The sequence below is a fragment of the Narcine bancroftii genome, chromosome 13, assembly GCF_036971445.1.
Source record: "Narcine bancroftii isolate sNarBan1 chromosome 13, sNarBan1.hap1, whole genome shotgun sequence".
In the NCBI taxonomy this organism is placed as follows: Eukaryota; Metazoa; Chordata; class Chondrichthyes; order Torpediniformes; family Narcinidae; genus Narcine; species Narcine bancroftii.
The window spans coordinates 68873046-68897433 of NC_091481.1; the positions used below are offsets into that span (position 1 = coordinate 68873046).

Sequence of the window (24388 nt, forward strand, 5' to 3'; positions counted from 1 at the left end):
TGAGAATATTCTGTTTTGCTCCTCGGATATAAATATTTTAAACATGGCTGGATGTCTTAATATGAATTTGTAACTTTTTTTTCCATAAAGTTGATTTCGCTGTATGAAATTCCTTCCTCCTCTTTAAGAGTTCAAAATTTATGTCTGGTAAAAAAAATATTTTTTGACCCTTGTATTCCAATGGTTCATTATCTTGTCTAATGTTATTCCTTGTCCATTCCAGTATATTTTCTCTTGTACATTTCAAAACATTTCACGAAGATGGATCTTGGTTTTTGATGTGCCTGTGGTTGCGGAGCCAACGCTCTGTGTGCACTTTCTATTTCCATTTCTTCCTGAATTTCTGTCATTCCCAGGACCTTCGGGATCCATCCTTTTATAAATTCCTTCACATCTGTGCCTTCTTCTCCCTCCTTCAGGCCCACTATTTTTATGTTGTTTCGCCTACTATAATTTTCTAACATATACATTTTCTGAGATAACAACTCTTTTTTTGTCACTTTCTTCCAATTTTTCTCTTAAGTTATTCACTTCCATTTCTACAGCCATTTCCCGCTCTTCCACATTCTCTACTCTTTTCCCTATTTCTGTCATTACCAGTTCTAACCTTTGCAATTTATCTTGTTCTTTTCATTTTCCTTTTAATTGCATTTAACTCTAATGATGACCAATCTTTTAATGATCTAATTTGTTCTTCAAAAAAGACTTTATCTATATTCTGTTCATCAGTTTTACCTTTTATTTCTCCTTGTCCATCAGTTTTACCTTCTATTTCTCTGTGAAGATCTTGATCTTCTTCTCTTCTTGTGTCTGTATCTATATTTGTGTATTCTTCTTCTCTTCTTTGTGTCTGTGTCTCTTCAGTTTTTCCTGATGAGCTGCTTGTATCTCTTTGTCAGGCCTCTTTTTGCTGGGCCTCTTGTTGCTGTTCCTCTCCTCTTGGGCTGCTCGTCTGTTGTGTTTCTTGACGTTGGTCTTCTTGTTGATCTTCCCTCTGTCTGTCTTCCACGTCTGTTTCTTCACACCTGCTGTTTTCCTTATCCTCCAGCTGAGAGACCTGGTGTCTGGCATCTCTCAGCTGCTCGGTCTGTGACAGCTTGCTCCTCTGCTGAGCTCCCCTCCCGCTGGTGTCCTCTTTCTCTTCTGATTGCACACTGCGCACATGCGACTCCTCACACATGCGCCGTAGCGCACTTTTGTTTGGCTCCAAGAGCCATTTTTGTAGTGTACCGGCTGGTGGATTGCGACTCTGCAGGGCAGGCACTGACCTCGAGGGTCGAGCATTCCTCGTCACCACAGCGTCCTGTTCCTTCCTGCAGGTAAGGCCTTCTTCCTTCTTCTCCGACGTCTTTTTTTACTTCTTTTTTTCCAGCTGTTCTTTCTTTCTCCTTCTTGGAAGCCATCTTCTTTCTCTTCTCTATATCTTTATCTTCTATTTCTTGTACTTTATTTCAGTTATGTTTTGGTTTTCCTGACTTTTTTTTCTATTTTCCTGGAGAGAGTTGGTTTTCCTGATCGGCCACTACTCCATCACATGACTCCTCCAGGGCCCTTTCTAAATTAACTTTTACTGTACCACATGGACCCTTTGGACATTCCTTGTGATCTGGGTGACTAGATCCAAGGGATGCACCTCTGGTCTGTCAGCTTGAAGTGATTTTTAGAGTAGGACACCAGCTGGAGGCCTCACGGCACATTGTGAGGCCAAGTTATGCTCCTCGTAGATCTTAAAGAATGGGTGACTACCAGGCAGAGGAAGGAAAGAAGGAAATGGGCAGGTAAAATCTTAGAGGGAATTGGGAAATACCATTACCTGGGAGGAGAGGCAATCTAGACTTTATTCATTAAAATAGCACCAATCAGTGAAACACACCGTACAACCTAACTCTGTGTATCTGATGCCACATGCATTACTCGCGCATGAGGGTTTCCACAACATGGGAGGGAGGCTTTTCTGAAGAAACCAGCCAGGGTTCATAGAAAGTAGAACACTATAGCAATGGAATAGGCCCTTTAGCCTATGATGTCCGCACCGAACGTGATGCCCAACCTAAAATAAGACTCTGTTGCTTGCACATGATACATATCCCTCTGCTCCTCACACGTTCCTGTCTATCTAGAAGCCACTTTCGTATCTGCTTCCACCTCTACCCCGACCATTGCAGATACCCACCACTCTCTGTGTTGAAATACACCTCCTTTAAACTTTCTCCCCCTCACTTTAAACATTTGTGATGATTTTACCCAGTAATGCCTCTCATCACTGTGGAAATATCTACCAGGTCTCCCCTCAGCCTCCAATGCTCTGGAGAAAAGAGCCCAAATTTGTCCAACCTCTCCCTGCCGCTCATATCTTCTAATCCATGCAACATCCCGGTAATTCTCTTCTGTACCTTTTCCAAAGACTCCACATCCTCCCTGTAATGGGGTGACCAGAATTGCACACAATACTCCTGGTGCAGCATAACCCAGGTTTTATACACGTAGACCCCAACTTACAATGGGGTTCGGTTCCAGAACTCACATCATCAATCAAAATGGTCGTAAATTGTAATCGGTGGAAAAATGTGAGATTAACCAAAAAAATGCAAGAACAGAACCATTGTAACTTTGAAGTATCGTATGTCAGGACATCGCAAGTAGGGGGTTTATCTGTATAGCTGAAACATGACGTCCTCACTCTTCTCAATGCCCTGACAACGAAGGCTTGTGTGGCCACTTTCAAGGGATTATAGATCTGGATAAATGCTTTCACGAGCCCTGCCATTAATGATTTACGTTGCCCTCACATTTGACCTCCCGAAATGCAACACTTCCCACTTGTCTGGATTAAGCTCCACTGACATTTCTCTGCCCATATATGTTATGGATCTATCTGCATGTTGTATTCTTTGATAGCCCTCTCCACTGTCCAAAGCTCTGTCCAATCTTTGTGTCATCTGGAAACCTACTAACCCACCTGCTTTTTCATCTGGGCTAAACACACTCAAACATACCACAAGCAGGGATCTCAACACTGACCCCTGTGGAACACCCCACTGGTCATGGACTTCCAGCCAGAATTACCTGCCTTCTTCTGCTCCCCTCTGTCTTCTACAGACAGGCCAATTCCAAGTTCAAACCATCAGTTCACCATGGATCCCAATTTTCAAATTGTGGTTCAGTTTGTATGGTCAGGGTTCACGTTACCTTGAACTAATAGGCACTTCTGTTACTGTGGGCGCAAATTATGAACCATTGAACATTACAGCACAGAAAACAGGCCCTTTGGCCATTCTAGTCTGTGCTGAACAATTAATCTGCCTTGTCCCACTGACTTGCACCCATTCCATATCTCTTCATACCCCTTCCATCCATATACCTGCCCATACATTTCTTAAATGTTAAAATTGAGCTGCATTCCCCCACTTCAGCCGGCAGTTCATTTCACATTCCCACCACTCTCTGTGTGAAGAAGTTCCCCCTAAACTTCTCACCTTCCATCCTTAACCCAGGTCCACCTAACTTCAGTGGAAAAAGCCCATTTGCATTTTGGCATTGGGCAGCACATTTAGCACCACCCTGTTACCAAGGTTCAAATCCCATGTTGTCTGTAAGGAGTTTGTATGTTCTCCCCAGGTTTGCTCTGGTTTCCTCCCACCCTTCAAAATGTACCAAGTTGTAGGTTAATTGGGTGGCACGGGCTTGTGGGCTGAAAGGGCCTGTTACTGTGCTGTATGTCTAAAAATAAAATCATCTATACCCATCATCATTTTCTCTCCTCATTCTTCTACGCTCCAGGGAATAAAGTCCTAACCTGTTTAACCTTCCCCTGAAACTCGATTCCTCAAGTCCCAGCAACATTTAAGGAAATCTCTGCCCTCTTTCAATCTTATTGATACATTTCCTGTAGTTAGGTGACCAAAACTGCACACTAGACCTCAAATTTGACCTCATTAATGTTTTATACATCATCACAATAATATCCCAACTCCTTTACTCAATATTTTGATTTATGAAGGCCAGTGTAAAGCTCTCTTTACAACCCTATCTACCTTTAAAGCCACTTTCAGGAAATTATGTACCTGTATTCCCGGTCCCTCTGTTCAACCGCACTCCTCAGTGCCCTACCGTTTACCGTGTATGTCCTACCTTGATATGTCCTTCCAAAATGCAACACATGGTGTGTCACCCCTCTTCTAGTACCAGGCTTAAGCATGTCAGAAGATTCATAGGGCATTCCAAAAAGGGTAGGCCATGCTTCATATTGTGCCAATGGCAGAGGGAAAAAGAGGAGTGCTGACCTGCAATATGAATTAAGGATCTTGGTCTCAGATTGAAAACCAGGAGCTCTAGGACTGTAACCTCTGGATTATTTCTGGTACCATGTGATAGAGGGTATAGGAATAAGAGGCTAGCTCAGAAATGTGTGGTTAATGAGGTGAGGGTGATGTAGGAGGAAGAGATTTAAATGTCTGGGTTAATTGGGCTGTTTTTTGGGCAAGGTGGTACCTGCAAGCAGCAGGGTGGGATATAACCAAGATATTATTTCAGATTTATTGTCAGGAGTACATACATGACATCACATACAACTCTGAGATTCTTTTTCCTTGGGGTGCAGCAGAATTTCCACTAATTGGTAGTGCAAAATATAAACTGTACACAGTGTAAAACATGTAAACAGACAAAGAACTGTAAACAAACTGCCTATGCAATACAGAGGGAACAAAAAGAAAATCAATTAAGTGCATAAGTAAGAGTCCTTATGAGTCCCTGATCGAGTTTGTCGTTGAGGAGTCTGATGATGGAGGGGGGAGCAGCTGTTCCTGAACCTGGTGGTGTGAGTCTTGTGGTACTGATACCTCTTTCCTGATGGTAGCAGCGAGAACAGAGAGTGTGCTGGGTGGTGAGGGTCTTTGATGATCGCTGCTGCTCTCCAATGGCAGGGTTCCCTGTAGATGTTCTCGATGGTGAGGAGGGTTTTACCCTTCATGTCCTGGGCTGTGACCACTACCTTTTGCAGGGCTTTATGCTCAGGGGCATTGGGGCCCCCCCATACCAGACTGTGAGGCAGTCAGTCAGCACACTTTCCACCAGACCTCTGTAGAAATTTGCCAGGGTTTCCGATGTCATACCAAACCATTATTATATGGGGAGCTTTACTGTTTGGAAGGGTTTAAACAAATTTGGCTGGGGAACGTGCGTATATAATGGACAACCTATCCTGGTCACACAACAGTTCCTCATTAGACAGGAAAGCACTGCAGTGCCTATACTTCCTGAGGAGGTTGGGGAGGGGGGCAAGGCTACTGGCCTCCATCTTAACAACCTTTTACAGGAGCACAATGGAGAGCGTCCTGTCTGGCTCCATCACAGTATGGGACGGGAGCTGCAAAGCATTGGCCAGAAGTCAATACAGAGGATCGTCAAAATGGCCGAGACAATCTCTGGGGTCCCCTTTTCCTCCATTGATGTAAATCACTGGGATCGTTGCTTAAATAGGGCTCAAAGAATTATTGAGGATCCCTACCATCCATCATTAGGACAGAGGTACAGGATCATCAAAATCAGGACTGCCCAGCTGGGAAACCACAGGGTGTAGTGATTGATGAATGTTATCCTGTAAACCTGGGTCTCTTATGGCAGCACTGCCGCTGGTGTGGACCTGGAAGAGCGGAGAATGCAGGCACAACATTGCTCTGAAGGGCTCTACCCACCTGGCCCTAATGCCGGTAACTCCATTCAGACAATGTGGCCTGTTTGAGGAGCTGATGTTTTTAAACTGAAATCCTGCAAACATGTCCAAGATGGAGACGCCAGTGCATCTGCAGACTAACATTCCATACCCTTGGGACCTCTCCCACACTCTTGACTGCCGATCCTTACTGTCATTTATCTGTAAAGCTCTATCTCCCTTCACCCCACACTCCATTCTGTATGTCTTGGCCTGCCTACACACAGTCGGAACATCCTGTTTATTGCAACCTCACCTCTCCCTGGATGTATGTACCATTAACACCAAAGCCAGCTACCCACTCTGTGCACCTGCTCTCTGTCTGTGTGTTAGATCCTGTGCAGATCCATAGTCACTGCATTATTCATGGTCTTTTACCTGCAAACCAACGGTACATAATGTTGCACACTTTAGCTTTGAAGTTATCATTATGGAAATGATTCCAGGACTGGGGGAAGCTCCAGCAGAAACTGGTGTACACGGCTTGGCTGAGAGTGCTCGGCAACTCCTGTGGGACAATGACATCAGCTGTTAGAAACGCAACAATCATACCATGCTATGGAAGGTCAGTCCTGCCACGAGCAGCAAATCAGCAATGTTCCCTCTGGTTCATCAGCTCCTTGAGTAAGGGGATGAATCAGGTATGACCAAGCCCCTTTCTCCTTTGTGACACAGCATAGGCACCAATTCCTTGTCCTGTCTTCAGCAGACCGTCAGGAAATGTGCTGCCTGTTGTGGGTCACCTCATAGAAACCAAAAATACTGCAGATGCTGGAAATCTGAAATTAAAATGCCAGAAACACTGAGCAGGTCACCAGGCTGCCTCTGCAGGAAGAGAAACAGTTAAAGGTTTAAGACTTTAGTATTTTCTGTAGCATAGTTAGGGTGGGCTTGGGCAGCCTTCAGGCAGGACATGCTCCTCCCTCCGGTGGCATCTGGATGGTGACCATTTTTGATCTGAAAGGCCCAAGAGCTTTGTGATCCTCGTGATTCAGAAGTATTTCCGCCCTCTGGAAGCGCTGGCCCTCAATTGAATGGAATGAGAAGAAATGGAGGACCTGATGCATGAGTTGTGTGGCTGGTGCAGTGGGGAGGGGGGGGGGGGGTGGGTGGGGGTCCTGAAACTGGAGGCCATCTTGAAGGTAAAAGATTTAAAAGGGACCTTCATCACACAGAGGGTGATGGGTGTACAGAATGAGCTGCTAGAGGAGGTGGTGGGCAAAGGTAATATTGCAATGCTTAGATGAGTACATGCTGGGGGAGATGCAGGATAATGGGACTGATTGATTGGCATGAACAGATTGGGTTGAAGGGCCTGTTTCCGTGCTGTAAAAGTTGATATGTTCAGTCTCCAAAGTGGGCCTGGGTGGGCGGGTCTGCAGAGTCTTCAGGTGGGCCCAGGCAGTCAACAGGGGAGCCTGAGCAGTCTCCAATCGGGCCTGGGCAGGTGGGCCTGCAGCCTTCGGGCAGGCCCAGGCTGACTTTAGGTGGGCTTGGGGAGGAAAAAACCCCAGAAAATGAACAGCTCGTGACAGGATCTCAGTTACAATAACTTGACTTCAATGTCCTAAAACATCCTAAGCTCGTCACAGAATTGCTATCAAACCAAGCTGCTGCATCAAGGTTAACAGGTTATCTCAACATTCATACAGCTGTGTAAAGAGGGCAATAAAAAGATCAAATAGACCAAGCCAGGGCAGCATGAGCACTGTTGTGGGGTTCATTCAGGAACCTAATGGCTGCAGGGAAGAAAATGTCTTGAAGCCTGCTGGAGGAACTCAGCTGGCCTTGCAGCATCTGAAGGAGGTAGAGATATACAACCATCATTTCGGGTCTGAGCCATTCTTCAAGAGGTTCCGAGGTGGTGCCCCACTCTACCCACTCCGCAGTAACAGCAGGGAAACAGGAGAGGGCAGCAGACTTGCAGCAAAAACGCGGCAGGTAACCAATTAAAAAATAAGTAAACTTAATTCACTGTAAATTATTTACAAAAGGAAAACTGTTCAAAGACTCCTCCCACACTTAGTGTCATATTCATACATTTCCGTTATTGTACGTTGTTGCATTAATTTCTTTTTACCCCATTCCCACCATTGCGACCCCCCTGTCAACACTCTCTGCTCTATTGGTTGGGGGAACCTCCCCTTGGCCTCAGCCCCTCAGTGCCCAGTAATGGGTGGATTCTAGGCTGTGGTCCTTCCCTACAATGCCTTCGTGTTGGCTGCACCAAACCTCAGCACGTCGTCCTTCAGCCTGGAATGTCGGCAGCCTTCCCTCACCGTCATCTCTGTGTGGTGAAAGACCAACGGGTTTTGGGAGACTAGAGAGCGTCCTTCTCTGAAATGATGGTCTTCCAGCAGTTCTGGATGTCTGAATCTCTGTGCATTCCCGGGAACAGCCTATAGATCAGAAAGTCCTCTGTCATGCTGCCACTGGGGATGAACCTGAATTCTGCAAAGAGGTGGGCAACTGTCTCCTCTCCACTGCAGTCATCTTGGGGACATTATGCATGGTGTGTGATGTTCCAGTCATACAGGAAGGATCTGACTGGAAGGGCTCCTCTCACTGCCAGCCAGTGTTTGTTCATGATCACTGGCAATGAAACATTCTGCCAGATGACCAGGACAAATAAGATTGGTCAGGGTGGATTACCTGCCCCAGGCCAGATTTGACTTGATTGGTGATAGCCTTGGACAGGATTTTATAGTCAAGGTTTAACAATGATATGGGTCTTCAATTCCTGATGTCCTCCTCCTCTTCCCCCCTCCTTTTTGTAGATGAGGGTGGTGGTGTCCTTCTTCATGGAGTCTGACATGCTTTGCCAGAAGCGTAGCATTTGATACTTCCAGCAGGACCAGGCCCACCCAGTCCCACAGAGCTGTGTATAATTCAACCGGTAAGCCATTGCTTCCAGGAGTCTTACTCGACCTAAAGAAATGGATGAAGTTTTATCTGCTCCCGCAGGGTAATTGGCTGGTCCAGACTGGGTCCTGAACCCTCCATCAAGATATGAGCAAAAGGTAGGCAGCTGCCTGAATGAGGAGAGGAGGAGGAGGAAGGGTGTGGAGGGAGGAACACCGGCTAACAGGTGGGAGGGTAAAAGAGAAAAAAGTTGAGAAGTGATGGGGGAGAAAGAGGGTAGCTCTCCAAATGGAAGGGAAGGGAGGGGGTGGGGGGCTGGAGAAAAAGAGGGAGAGGGAAAGAGAGACTCGGGGTGGGGGGGGGGATTTAATGGTAACTGGATAAGTCATTTACGATTTTTAGACTGCAGGCATGTAATGGCACATTCAAGAAATTTTGCCGCTCCACAGGCGGGCCTAGCAATTTGGAGGCAATTCCTGCCCCGCGATTTATCCTGCAGGACCCCAGCAACATTTTGGAGGAAGCCTGCAATGTAAATCAGACCAGAGACATTCATTGTTGGTCATCCACTCTGCTGCATGTCCAACCCCCGGGACTGTTGCACTCAGGTACATGCAGTTTAAAAAGACGCCCAGTATAAACTGACACAAGGGCAGTAATTATGTTAATTTTTTCCGTGATTTTCACAACATTGCAGTAACATAATGCTGTTTGGTTGTAGAGCACCCAGACTGAATATTAGGTGATCCTCCAATTTGGAGGTGGCCTCGGTTGGCTAATGGGAGCCTGCTGCAGTGAGGTTAGGGCACGACCAGCAATCTGCTCACAGATGCATTGCTAACCTGAAGAAAACGGTCACCGTGAGCCCAGCTCCAACTTTTCATGATCAGCTGCACGTAATTCTTGGATATTCGATCAAATAGCAGGCACTGCACGGAGCTGTGGGTCTGAAAGGGAATGGAAATTTATGGTTCAATGGAAGAGAAATCCAGCAGGCTGATGACACATACTTACTGGACCATGATCGATCACTCTACACAACCAATGATCACTTGTGCTCATTTTTTTCCAGTGTACCACAGTCCCTAAACAAGACTCCTCACTGTGTTCTGGTCCATGCAGTGGCCAGTCAGCACCTCTACTTTCTCAGCAACCTCTTACAGGTGCACCATTGCAAGCATCCTATCAGGGCACACCACTGTCTGTGACAGGAACCACTCCGCCCAAGACTGCAAAGAGCAAAACTTCAGAGGGTTGTGAACGTGGCTCAGCCCATCACCTACACCCCTCCATCTCCATCTATATCTTCTACTGTCTCAGAAAAGCAGCCAACAGGTTAAAAGCATCATCCCACCGCAGCCACACTCTCTTCACACACCCTCCCGTCAGAAAGATTTCCAATTGTGAGGTTATGCACCACACCAGGTTCAGGACAGTATTGTTCCCCACTCTTTTACATAGGAAAATAGGAAGTAGGAACAGGAGTAGGCCAAAAATGGCCCATCGAGCCTGCTCCGCCATTCAATACGATCATGGCTGATCTAATTTTCAGACTCCTTATCCATTATCAGACTATAATCGGACTTCAGGAATTGAGTCACAAGGAAAGGTTAAACACGTTAGGACTTTATTCCCTGAATCATGGAAGAATGAGGGGAGATTTGATGGAGGTATTTAAAATTATGAGGGGGGGGGGTGGACAGTGTAAATTTAGGTCGGCTTTTTGCTCGAGGGTGGGTGAGATACAAACCAGAGGACATGGGTTAAGGATGAAATGGGAAAAGTTTAGGGGGAACATTAGGGGGAGTTTCTTCACACACAGAGAGTGGTGGGAGTGTGGAACGAGCTGCGAGCTGAAGTGGTGAATGCAAGCTCAATGTTAACATTTAAGAAAATTTGGACAGGTACATGAATGGGAGGGGTATGGAGGGCTATGGATTGGGTGCAGGTCAGTGAGACTAGGCAGAATAAGAGTTTGGCACAGACTAGAAAGGCTTGTTTCTGTTTTATAATGCTCCTGAATGTCGTAAAATGATGGTGCCTTTCCTCCGTCCAACTGATCTCTCTATGGCTCTGCATTTCTGTATCCTGTCTTACATGAGATGTCAAGCTGGTCTGTTTGGAAAACAAACTCTATTACTGGATCTTGGTACATGTGACAATGTCCTTCAGAATTCTCTACCACCCATATTAGACGCACAGGCTTATAATGCCTGGATTATTCCTGCTACCGAATTTGAATAAAGATATATTTATGAACTCCAATTACTTGACTGTGGTGTGCTGTTAGCCAGAATCAGACACACACAAAGATAAAGACTGTACAACAGGCTTTAATCCACAAAGACTTCCACAGAGCCAGGCTGGCTGTGGCTGCAGCAACTCAGTGTGAGGCCTCGGGAGGCCGACGCAGGCTTATATCCCGGAGGGTGATTGACAGCTGGCCAGGTGTTGCCCTGTCCCCCTTACACTCCTGCAGGTACAGAGGTTGCCCCCTGCAGTAGTAGGCCGGTGGTGTACCACCACATTGACACTCCACTTTTTTGATAAAAGGAGTTTGTATGTTCTCCCCGTGACCTGCGTGGGCTTTCTCCAGGTGCTCCAGTTTCCTCCTACCCTACAAAAATGTACGGGATTGATCAGTTAATTGGGTGGCATAGGTTTCAAAGGCCAGAATCGGCTTATACTGTGTTGTAAATAAATAAAATTATATAAATGCTGCAGTTCAGTCCCAAACTGCAATACTCCATGATAACAATGCACCTCCCCTGCAACAATCCTCCAGAACAATGGCATCCTTTGATCTCCTGCTGTATTACTGCAGAGTCCCTGTGGATTAGTCCAGACTCCAAAGCAACTGTTCAGTCAGGTCTCCATTGATGTAGAGTAACTATAGTTAAGTTTTATTCTGATGTTATGTAGGTGCTGGCATGCATTATCCCCAGATGGCAGTGCAGTCACACCTTTGATGTAATTTATTACAGAGCAATGGAAGAAATGGTTATACTCAATAGGCTGCCCACAGTTGATCCTGATATCTTACAGCATATCCCTCAGCAGCCATCCTGGGTGACCCAGACCTGTCGCCCTCTACTATTGAGATCAATAAAGCGATCTTGCAGATGAATTGAAATAAAGCAACAGGGCAGGATGGTATTCCTGCCGAGATCTACAAAGCTCTAAGCCCAAATGCATTACAGGTGCTCCAAGAGATCCTGGAAGACATCTGGGTCACAGAGGAGAGGCCTGACAACTTCCGTGGTGCCCACATCTCTACAAAAATCAGGCAAGCAAATCAAACTGCGGAAACTACAGGGGGATCTCACTGCTGTCCATTGCAAGCAAGATTTTTTCCCGTATCCTCCTGAGCAGACTTGTCACTGTCTCGGACTGTACGGAGTACAGTGGACGTGACATTTGTCGTGAGACAAATCAGGAGAAATGCATTGAGCAGAATAAGCCTCTTTACTCTGTCTTCATTGACCTGACAAAGACATTTGACGCTGTAAACGGGGAGGCTCCCTGGATCATCCTGAGACGTTACGGATGCCTGAGGAAATTCATAAAAATGGTTCAGCTGCTCCATGATGGAATGACAGGACAGGTCCTCTGCAGTGGTGACACATCAGCTGCATTTCCCATTTCTAATGTGGTGAAGCAGGGCTGTATACTAGCCCCAGTCTTGTTCAATATGTTCTTCAGTTATCATGCACTGTCCAAGGTCTGGAGGAGGGAGTGTACATCAAATACCAAATGGACGGCTCTCTCTTTGACCTTCGCCGCTTGAACGCATGGATGAAGAGCTTCTACACAGTCATTCAAGAAACACTTTTCGCTGATGACTGTGCGCTCTTGGTGAACAGAGATAGTAATCGACATTTAATGCTGAACAAATTCTCAGACACTGCTACGCTCTTTGGCCTGACCATCAACCTGAACAAGAACAATCAGCCCGTGCCAAACACCAACACCATAGAACCAAAATTCACTGTTGACAACACCCAGCTGACAAATGTAAACACCTTCAAATACTTAGTAAGCATCACCTCAAATGATGGGTCTTCGGACAAAGAAATTGACTGCAGGATCAGCAAGGCCAGCCGGGCTCTGGGGAGACCGCATATCAGAGTGGTCAATCAACACAATGTCTGCATCTCCACAAAGCTGAAAGTCTACAGAGCAGTGGTCATTCCTTCTCTCCTATATGGATGTGAGACCTGGACTCTGTACTGTCGTCACATCAAACAACTGGAGAAATTCCACATGCGCACCCTCCTTGGCATCCGTTGGCAAGACTGTCTCTCCAACCTGGAGGTCTTGGGTCACACGAAGTCCACCAGCATCAAGTCCCTGATCATCAGAGCCCAGGTGCAGTGGGTGGGACACATCCTCAGAATGGATGACCACCATACGCCTTGCCAGCTGCTCTATAGTGAACTGAAGACTGGAAGGAACCCTCAAGGTCGTCCATGCAAACGCTATAAATACGTTGTGAAGGAAACCCTCTACTACTGTGACATCCAGCCCAGAGAACTAGAAGCTGCGGCTGATGACAGATCCCATTGGTGAGCCCTGTGCTATGAAGCCACACCAGTTTTAAAGACAGACGCTGCCAAAAACTGATGGGAAACCGCGAATGGCATCGCAAAGCAGCAGCCACGGTTATTACAAAAACGGACTTCCAGTGCCCTCATTGTGCTCGACTCTGAGCTTCCAGACTGGGACTGCAAAGTCACCTTCTTGTCTACAGATGAACTGCACAACTATTTTATTATAGAAAGGAAATCTAAGCCCACGACCAAAAATGAAGTTGTTAATAAATTACCTTATCAGTAAACACCTCAGCATTATTTCCAAATCAAAGATTTTGAAAGTTATTCAAAAAGGATCCCACATTGAAAATTTAAACACAAATCGGAAATTGAGCATCAAATCTTCTCTAAATTTAAATATGATGTGCGGTCACGAAGCCACTGAGCATAATTAGGCGACGTGTGGACTTTTAATACTGATTTATTTTTCTATCTAAACTTTTAAGAACTGTTTCTTCAATTTTTTTTTACAGTACTAAGACAAATTTTTGACTAACTTACACTAAATAAGAACTCAGACTGATCTACAAATTCAACTTAAAATCAGACATAGGAACGGATTTCGTTTGTAACCCGGGGACTCCCTGCATCAGTTATATGGTCTTCAGCAGCCTCTCAATCAGATCTGCCACATGAGCACCATTTCTTGTGCAACCCTCATCCCGATACTGAACAAGGTCAGCACACAGATGGATAACAATGAATCCATTAAGGTTCAAGGTTCCCTTTATTGTCATGTAGTTATACAGAAAAATATAGCATACATGCAGTACCGGTTAGGGGTTAGGGTACCGCACGATGGCAGTCTCTTCAATCTGAGGCGCCTGCAAGCTCACACCAAGGCACAGATGGCAGTCTCTTCAATCTGAGGCGCCTGCAAGCTCACACCAAGACACAAGAGCAACTTGTCCGTGAACTACTCTTTGCAGACGATGCCGCTTTAGTTGCCCATTCAGAGCCAGCTCTTCAGCGCTTGACGTCCTGTTTTGCGGAAACTGCCAAAATGTTTGGCCTGGAAGTCAGCCTGGAGAAAACTGAGGTCCTCCATCAGCCAGCTCCCCACCATGACTACCAGCCCCCCCCACATCTCCATTGGGCACACAAAACTCAAAACGGTCAACCAGTTCACCTATCTCGGCTGCACCATTTCATCGGATGCAAGGATCGACAACGAGATAGACAACAGACTCACCAAGGCAAATAGCGCCTTTGGAAGACTACACAAGAGTCTGGAAAAACAACCAACTGAAAAACCTCACAAAGATTAGCGTATACAGAGCCGTTGTCATACTCACACTCCTGTTCAGCTCCGAATCATGGGTCCTCTACTGGCATCACCTACGGCTCCTAGAACGCTTCCACCAGCGTTGTCTCCGCTCCATCCTCAACATTCATTGGAGTGACTTCATCCCTAACATCGAAGTACTCGAGATGGCAGAGGCCGACAGCATCGAATCCATGCTGCTGAAGATCCAACTGCGCTGGGTAGGTCACGTCTCCAGAATGGAGGACCATCGCCTTCCCAAGATCGTGTTATATGGCGAGCTCTCCACTGGCCACCGTGACAGAGGTGCACCAAAGAAGAGGTACAAGGACTGCCTAAAGAAATCTCTTGGTGCCTGCCACATTGACCACCGCCAGTGGACTGATTATCGCCTCAAACCGTGCATCTTGGCACCTCACAGTTCGGCGGGCAGCAACCTCCTTTTATTTTTTAAATTTTTTATTTTTCACACTATAAACCACATTGATCAAGATACATACATTTTTCTTTTCAAATATATACAGTGTCGTTTTCTCTCCCCCCTCCCTCTTCCCATCCCACCCTCCCTACCTCCCCTCCCATTCATTTAAAGTTCAGAATCTAAGATACATTAAACCCGCCAAACAATGTTGTCACTCAATAAAAATAAACAAGAAATTCCACTGAGTCAATTCTTTTTTTTTCTTACGCTTTATAGGATTGTTAAAACCCTGAACATTAAGAGAAGCAAATTTAAATTTCGACATGTCTTACAACAGTTAGAAAAAAAAACTCTTACCCCCTTACCCTCTCTTAATTCGATCAAAAAAAAAGAAAAAAAAGAGAAAAAAAAATTATTATTAAACAAAAAAAAACCCCTTCACTATTTAATCTAATAATACAAAAAAAAACAGGTAGGAGGTTAAAAATACCCCCTCCCGTCTACCACTGAGTCAATTCTTTTCATTTCGTTCCCCTTCTGTCATTTTAGGTGGTAGATGTCCCCGGTAGGTTTTCTCTATTGTGTTTCACGTATGACTCCCATATTTGTTCAAATATTGTAATATTATTTCTTAAATTATGTTATTTTTTCTAATGGAATACATTTATTCATTTCTATATACCATTGTTGTATTCTCAAGTTATCTTCTAATTTCCAGGCTGACATAATACATTTTTTTGCTACAGCTAGGGCTATCCTAACAAATCTTTTTTGTGCACCATCCAAATCAAGTCCAAATTCTTTGTTTTTTATGTTACTTAGGAGGAAGATCTCTGGGTTTTTTGGTATATTGCTTTTTGTGATTTTATTTTAATATCTGGTTTAGATCTTCCCAAATTTTTTTCACTTTCTCACATGTCCATACTGCATGAATTGTTGTTCCCATTTCCTTTTTACAGCAAAAACATCTGTCAGATACTGTTGTGTCCCATTTATTTAACTTTTGAGGTGTAATGTATAGCCTGTGTATCCAGTTATATTGTATCATATGTAACCTTGTGTTTATTGTATTTCTCTTAGTTCCAGAGCATAACTTCTCCCATGTTTCCTTCTTTATCTTTATGTTTAAATCTTTTTCCCATTTTTGTTTAGTTTTACCATTTGTTTCCTCATTCTACTTTCCTTGCAGTTTAATATACATATTTGTTATAAATCTTTTGATTATCATTGTATCTGTAATCACATATTCAAAATTACTTCCCTCTGGTAACCTCAGACTGCTTCCCAATTTGTCCTTCAAGTAGGATTTCAGTTGGTAGTGTGCCAACACTGTATCGTGAGTTATATTATATTTATCCTTCATTTGTTCAAAGGATAATAATTTATTTCCTGAAAAGCAATTTCTATTCTTTTGATCCCTTTTTTCTCCCATTCTCTAAAGGAAAGGTTATCAATTGTAAAAAGGATTAGCTGATTTTGCGTCAGTATTAGTTTTGGTAATTGGTAATTTGTTTTATTCCTTTCTACATGAATCTTCTTCCATATATTGAGCAGATGATGTAATACTGGAGAATTCCTACGTTGTACCAATTTTTCATCCCATTTATATAATATATGTTCAGGTATCTTCTCCCCTATTTTATCTAGTTCTAATCTAGTCCAATCTGGCTTTTCCCTTGTTTGATAAAAATCTGATAGGTATCTTAATTGTGCGGCTCTATAATAATTTTTAAAGTTTGGCAGTTGTAAGCCTCCTTGTTTATACCATTCTGTTAATTTATCTAGTGCTATCCTCAGTTTCCCTCCTTTCCATAAAAATGTCCTTATTATTTTCTTTAACTCCTTAAAGAATTTCTCCGTCAAGTGTATTGGCAATGCCTGAAATAGGTATTGTATCCTTGGGAAAATGTTCATTTTAATACAGTTTATCCTTGCTATTAGTGTTAGTGGTAAGTCTTTCCAATGCTCTAAGTCATCCTGTAATTTTTTCATTAGTGGATAATAATTGAGTTTATATAGATGGCCGAGGTTTTTATTTATTTGTATACCTAGATATCGTATTGCTTGCATTTGCCATCTGAATGGTGATTCTTTCTTAAATTTTGAGAAATCCGCATTATTCATTGGCATTGCTTCACTTTTATTTGCGTTAATCTTGTATCCCGACACTTCTCCATATTCCTTCAATTTCTTATGTAATTCTTTTATTGATACTTTTGGTTCTGTTAAGTATACTATAACGTCATCTGCAAATAAACTGATTTTATATTCCTTGTCTTTTATTTTTATCCCTTTTATTTTATTTTCTGTTCTTATCAATTCTGCTAGTGGTTCTATACGCGAACAATAAGGGCGATAATGGGCATCCCTGCCTTGTTGATCTGCTTAAGTTAAATTGCTTTGATATATATCCATTTACTGTCACTTTCGCCAATGGCCCCTTATATAATGCTTTAATCCAATTAATATATTTCTCTGGTAAACTGAATTTTTATAGTACTTTGAATAAATAATTCCATTCTACTCTGTCAAAGGCCTTCTCTGCATCTAAAGCAACTGCTACTGTTGGAGCTTTATTTCCTTCTACTGCATGAATTAAATTAATAAATATTGTCTGTTATTCATCTTTTTTTAATAAATCCAGTTTGGTCTAGATTTAGGTAGATAGTCGGCTAATCTGTTTGCTAATAGTTTAGCTATTATCTTATAATCTGTGTTAAGTAAAGATATTGGTCTATATGACGCTGGTGCGAGTGGATCTTTCCCTGTCTTTGGTATTACTGTAATTATTGCTGTTTTACATGAATCTGGTAAGCTTTGTGTTTTATCAATCTGGTTAATTACTTCCAAGAGGGGAGGAATTAATCAATCTTTAAATGTTTTATAGAATTCTATTGTGAATCCATCCTCTCCTGGTGTTTTATTATTCGGTAATTTTTTTATTATCTCTTGTATTTCTACTATTTCAAATGGTTCTGTTAATTTATTTTCTTCCTCTATTTGTAATTTTGGTAGTTCAATTTTAGTTAAAAATTCATCTATTTTGTCTTCTTTCCCTTCGTTTTCAGTTTGGTATAATTGTTCGTAGAATTCTCTGAAGTTTTCATTAATCTCCGTTGGATTATATGTGATTTGTTTGTCTTTTTTCCTTGATGCCAATACCATTCTCTTAGTTTGTTCTGTCTTAAGCTGCCATGCTAGAATTTTGTGCGTTTTTTTCTCCTAGTTCATAATATTTCTGTTTTGTCTTCATTATGTTCTTCTCCACCTTGTACGTTTGTAGTGTTTCATATTTTTTTTTATCTGCCAATTCTCTTCTTTTAGTTGTGTCTTCCTTCATTGCTAATTCTTTTTCTATATTTGCTATTTCCCTTTCCAACTGCTCTGTTTCCTGATTGTAGTCCTTCTTCATCTTGGTTACATAACTTATTATTTGCCCTCTGATGAACGCTTTCATTGCGTCCCATAGTATAAACTTATCTTTCACTGATTCCGTATTTATTTCAAAGTACATTTTAATTTGTCTTTCAATGAATTCTCTAAAATCCTGCCTTTTAAGTAGCATGGAGTTTAATCTCCATCTATACATTCTTGGAGGGATGTCCTCTAACTCTATTGTCAATATCAGGGGTGAGTGGTCCGATAATATTCTTGCTTTATATTCTGTTTTTCCTTACTCTGTCTTGCATACGAGCTGATAACAAAAATAGGTCTATTCTTGAGTATGTTTTATGTCTACCCGAATAATATGAATATTCCTTTTCCTTTGGGTGTTGTTTCCTCCATATATCCAAAAGTTGCATTTCTTCCATCGATTTAATTATAAATTTGGTTACTTTGTTCTTTCTGTTAATTTTTTTCCCAGTTTTATCCATGTTTGAATCCAATTAAGGTTGAAATCCCCTCCTATTAGTATGTTCCCTTGCGTGTCTGCTATCTTCAAAAAAATATCTTGGCAGCAACCTCCTTTGAAGAAGACTGCAGAGCCCACCTCACTGACAAAAGACAAAGGAGGAAAAACCCAACACCCAACCCCAACCAACCAATTTTCCCCTGCAACCGTGTCTGCCTGTCCCGCATCGGACTTGTCAGCCACAAACGAGCCTGCAGCTGACGTGGACATTTACCCCTCCATAAATCTTCGTCCGCGAAGCCAAGCCAAAGAAGAAGAAGCCAAAGATAGCATACATGATATACATCAGCTTTTGCCTGCCACAAGGCAAACAAAGAGTATCAGCATTGCCCGGCACCCTCAGCGATGACAGAGAAGCAAAAGAGAGTCCCTTCAGAGACACTGAGTGCCTGTGGATTTGCCTCCAGTGCTCCCACCCTTTAAACCAATCCTGCTAATTCTCAGTAATGCAACCTCACCTGCTGCATGTACAGGAAAAACCACCAGAAAATGTCCAGGAGGATGTCTTTCATCTGCGAGGAGCTGAGCATCTGACAGAACTCAGCAACGTAGCCCATCTGCAGAAGAAAGAAATGTTAGCTAGCGTGCATTTGGAATTAAGCTTTGGGAAAGGGAGTTGCAAAAAGAATGCACTGTGATCACCTGGAAGTCCAACTCACCCCCCGCTTATCACTTGATGGTCCATGGAGATGCACAACCACGTGCCCATGGAGAAAATAACATAATTTAAGAAACAAATATGATACTTTTGCCAAAATATGGCAACCTTATCTTGAGCACAGCGATAACAACAGCCCACAGTTTGAAAAAGCGAACAAAATACATAAAGACAACAGTCCTGAAGGAGTGGAAGTTGATCAGAAAGAGTGGCAGGACGATGAATTCTTCTTTTTACCATTTTTGGTCACTTTAACTGTTTTAGATGTTGTTTATTTTTCAAAGTTCTGGGGAGAGGGAAGGAAATTACAAGTAAGCTAACATAGTGTTTCCATCTGAGAAGTGAATTATACTAAAAGAAGGTGCAAATACGTTAAAAAGGATTTTTTTTTCCAGATGAGATACCATGTTTTAGAAAAACTGAAAAATAAAATTTTCAAAAAAAAAGTTTTGGGGAAAGGTCAGGGAATTAAGGAAAGGAATAAGCAGTGAGGAGAGTGCAGTCCAGGGCAAATATTAATAGAAAGCAAAATAGCTCATTTTGATCATCCACAGCTGTCAGGAAATAAGCAGGGAGGATAAGGAATCATTTGGTGTGTGGTTAGGGAAGTGTTCTGTCCAAGACCACAAGAAACTGCAGAGGGTTCTAATTGTGGCCCAGTCACTCACACACAATCCCGCTCCCCTCCATCTTTGCCTTGGAAAATCAGCCAACATATTAAAAGACTCACCTCACCCTGGCCACACTCCCTTCAGCGTCCCCCTCCCGTCAGAAAGATTCACTAATGTGAAATCACCCACCAAGGCATTATCAAACTCCCAAATGAACCCCAAAATAATAAAATGATGGTGCCCTTTGCTCTCTGAAACTCTACACTTTGGCATTGTGTTTATGCGTAGAAATGTCTACTGGTCTACACAGGTGTGTACGGTTAACACAGCAGTTTGTGTAACACCATTATAGCGCCAGCAACCCGGGTTCGAATCCAGTGCTGTCTTTTTTCCTGAATCTGTGTGGGTTTCTTCCAGGTGCTGTAGTTTCCTCCACCCTTCAAAAATCATTCGGGGGGGGGTTGTAGGTTACTTGGACGACACAGGCTCGTGGGCCGGAAGGGCCTGTTGCTGTGTTGTATGTCTAAATTTTTAAAATTTAAAACAACCTCTACCACTGCACTTGGAATCATGTGACAATGAAATGTGAACTTCATTTCCTCCCCCACCTCACAAAGAAAGCAACATCTTTTAAATCAGCAAGTCGAACTTGAAATTGTATTGGTTATATCAGACCTGCCTGGGCCCAATCAGAGCACCACCTTCCCTGCTCTTTCACCAAACTCACAGGCTGTGTCAGTTTTCACACGCTAATAAACATCATGACAGGCAGACAGGTCATACCACCATTGGGTTCAGACCCATATCAGAGACACCATGATCTGAACAGGAGGAGGAAATGGTGAGTGGTGGAATGCTCACCCGTTTCTTCAACTGACCACGGGCCTTTGCAACGTTGTTCAGGATCTGGTCCAGTGCGGTCTCATTGGGCAGTGGCGTGGATTGCGTTGCATTAAACCCTGGGTAATGCTGAAGCTCCAGCAATTTTGGCTTCACATCTGAATGCTAAAGTGGAATAGAAAATAAAACAGTTAGAGAAGATACAAAGACTAAACACCCTGGTGGAATTGAAATTACAGATAGATCATTGGGGTCATCGTTCAACATGATTTGTAAGATGTGTTGAGGGAATGGTCAGTGAATTTGGGGGCAATTATCGGGATGGGGAGAGGGTGGTCAGTGAGTGTGGGGGCAATTATTGGGATGGGGAGAAGGTGGTCAGTGAGTGTGGGGGCAATTATCAGGATGGGGAGAGGGTGGTCAGTGAGTGTGGGGGCAATTATTGGGATGGGCAGAGGGAGGTCAGTGAGCATGTGGGCAATTATCGGGATGGGGAGAGGGTGGTCAGTGAGTGTGGGGCAATTATCGGGATGGGGAGAGGGTGGTCAGTGAGTGTGGGGGCAATTATCAGGATGGGGAGAAGGTGGTCAGTGAGTGTGGGGCAATTATCGGGATGGGGAAAAGGTGGTCAGTGAGTGTGGGGACAATTATCGGGATGGGGAGAAGGTGGTCAGTGAGTGTGGGGGAAATTATCGGGATGGGGAGAAGGTGGTCAGTGAGTGTGGGGGAAATTATCGGGATGGGGAGAAGGTGGTCAGTGAGTGTGGGGGAAATTATCGGGATGGAGAGAAGGTGGTCAGTGAGTGTGGGGGAAATTATCGGGATGGGGAGAGGGTGGTCAGTGAGTGTGGGGGCAATTATCAGGATGGGGAGAGGGTGGTCAGTGAGTGTGGGGGCAATTATCGGGATGGGGAGAGGGTGGTCAGTGAGTGTGGGGTAAATTATTGGGATGGGGAGAAGGTGGTCAGTAGTGTGGGGGGAAATTATCGGGATGGGGTGAGTGTGGTCAGTGAGTGTGGGGGGGATTTATCGGGATGGGGAGAAAGTGGTCAGTGAGTGTAGGGGGGAATTATCGGGATGGGGAGGGGAACAGTCTATGATTATGGTGAGTAATTATGGGATGCGAAGCAGTCAGAGAATGTATGGGGAATTACGGCAGTTGAAGGGGCTTTGCTGGTAGCCAGATTTCATGAAATTGACAGGTCCTTATTTGCAGAATTTGATCGTTCTCAATGCTTTTGAATGTGAAAAAATGTGGTGAGAATATACTAACTTTGCTCTTTGGCTTTTTCTCTTCTTGAACCTCAAAAAAATCCTGTGTAATTTCTGGGGGAAAAAAATAAAAAAGGTAACATTGCAGTGACCGAGGTATAACTGACACTCCCGCTCGAATTGAGTAAGAATACGGAATTGCTGGAGAAATTCAGTAGGTCTTGCAGCGTCCAAAGGAGGTAAAGATAATATTTCGGGCCTGAGCCTTTCTTCAAGGTAGGAATAAAAGGCAGACAGACACCTGAATAAAATGGTGGAGGGAGGGGCAGGGGGCCACAGGCAAGAGGTAATAGGTTGATATGGGTGGAAGGGGACAAGAAAAAAGCTGAGAAATGATCGTGGGAAGTGCTAGCTCTCTGAATGGAGAGGGTAGGGGGTGGAGAACTGGAAATAGGGATGAGGAAGGGTGACCAGGGAGTGGCTTAATGGAAACTGGAGAACTTGATGTTAATGCCATCTGGTTGGAGAATTCCCAGACAGAATATTAGGTGTTGTTCCTCCAAGTTATAGGTAGCCTTGGTTTGGCCACGGACAGACATGTCGGTGTAGGATTTGAGTCCAGAATTAAAATGGTTAGGTTCTGGGAGATCCCCACCATTACTGCAGACAAGAGTGAAGGTGCTCAGTGAATTTATCTCCCACTCTGTGTCCAGTCTCTCTGATGTAGAGAAGACCATAACTGGATGCAGAAGATGACCCCTGCAGATTCACAAGTGTCGCTTCACTTGGAAGGACTGCTTGGGGCCCTGAATGGTGGTGGGGGAGGAGGTGTGGGCGCAAGTGTGGCACTTCCTGCGGTCACAGGTACCAAGGAGTGGTGATTAGTGGGAAGGGATGAGTGGACGAGGGACTTACAGAGTGAGTGGTCCCTGCGGAAGGCGGAGAGGGGAACATGTGCCAAGTCGTGGGATCACCTAGTAGGTGGCGGAAGTGGTATAGGAGGATGTTTTGGATGCAGAGGGTGGAGAGGTGGTAGGTGAAGACCAGGAGAATCTTGTCTTTGTTGCGAGTGGGGGTGGAGTGGGTCAGGCGGGTAATGGGGGATATGTGGATGAGGGTCCGAGTTAATGGAGAAGAGGGAAACCCACGTTGTTTAAAGAAGGACGACATCTCTAATGATCTGGCATGGAAGTCCTCGTCCTGGTAGCAGATGCGACAAAGACGGAGGAATTGAGGGAATGGAATGGAATCCTTACAGGGAACAGGATGTGAAGAGGTGTAGTCAAGATAGCTGTGGGAGTTGATGGGTTTGTAGATGTCTACTGAAATGGATTGGAAACAATGTCAGCTTTACTGAGAAAAGGGAACTGGAGCATTACAGTAATTTAGTCACCCATATCCTGCATTGGTGCCTGTCATAGTTGCCATGATGAACATAGCACAATAATTAGTATTAATAACAAAGCAACAATTAGGAACTGCTCAACAGATATTGTAATTGTGGTCTGCTTTAAGGTGAGCGACAGAGTACCCTGTGTGCTTTAGAACTATTAAAGCATTTACGGCTGAAGTTAGCAACCACTTTTGGTCACACCAAGACACAGGATCTGTACAAGACTCCTTCCTTTTACCTTTGATCTGCAATGATTTTGCTATTTCCTGTCCATACTTACTCTCTGAATGCATCCTGGGTGGAAGTGCACCGTCTCTGACCCGAGTCTCCACCAACTATAGAAAGTCAAAGATATACAACTGTCAGAGAAAAATGTAAACCTGGACTGTTGCCCATTTCTGTTTGTGACTGAATCTGTGCACATTGTCACTGCTTTATCTAATACCATTGCTTCTTACTGGAGTTATACAATTTATAATTCAATTTAGACACAGCACGGTAACAGGCTACTTCAGCCCACAAGTCTGTGCCACCCAATTTACCTATGCCCCTCCCCCCCTCCTCACGTTTCAAACGATGGAAGGAAACCAGAGTCCCCAGGTAAAACCCACGCAGACACAAGGAGAACGTACAAACTCTTTACAGACAGCACTGGATTTGAACCCCAGTCCCGACTGCTAGTGCTGTTTATAGGCCTTGTGCTAACCGCTACACCAACCATTCCATCTCTGACCACTGCTAAGTCAACCTTATTTTTTACCGAGTACAGTCACAAGACAGCAACTACAATTTGCTTTTGTGTCATAGCTTTAATGTTAGAAAAGGCCTGAAGGCATTTCACAGGATTATCATTTAAATAAAAGTTGATACCAAGTAATTCATAGAGGACGCAATGTTTAGGCAGAGAAG

General features: G+C 43.8%; 1 protein-coding gene across 1 annotated transcript in view; it reads right to left on the reverse strand.

Annotated features, from left to right (window-relative positions):
- LOC138748057 (protein FAM227A-like) overlaps window positions 1-24388 on the reverse strand; it is a gene marked incomplete at its 5' end in the record, with an annotated part of 55591 nt that overhangs the window by 22508 nt on the left and 8695 nt on the right. The window contains 6 exons of the mRNA XM_069907753.1: window positions 6092-6221; window positions 9418-9522; window positions 19224-19322; window positions 20896-21039; window positions 22148-22200; window positions 23760-23814. Of these exons, the coding sequence (XP_069763854.1) occupies window positions 6092-6221; window positions 9418-9522; window positions 19224-19322; window positions 20896-21039; window positions 22148-22200; window positions 23760-23814 (586 nt within the window). The remainder of the gene's footprint in view (window positions 1-6091; window positions 6222-9417; window positions 9523-19223; window positions 19323-20895; window positions 21040-22147; window positions 22201-23759; window positions 23815-24388) is intronic.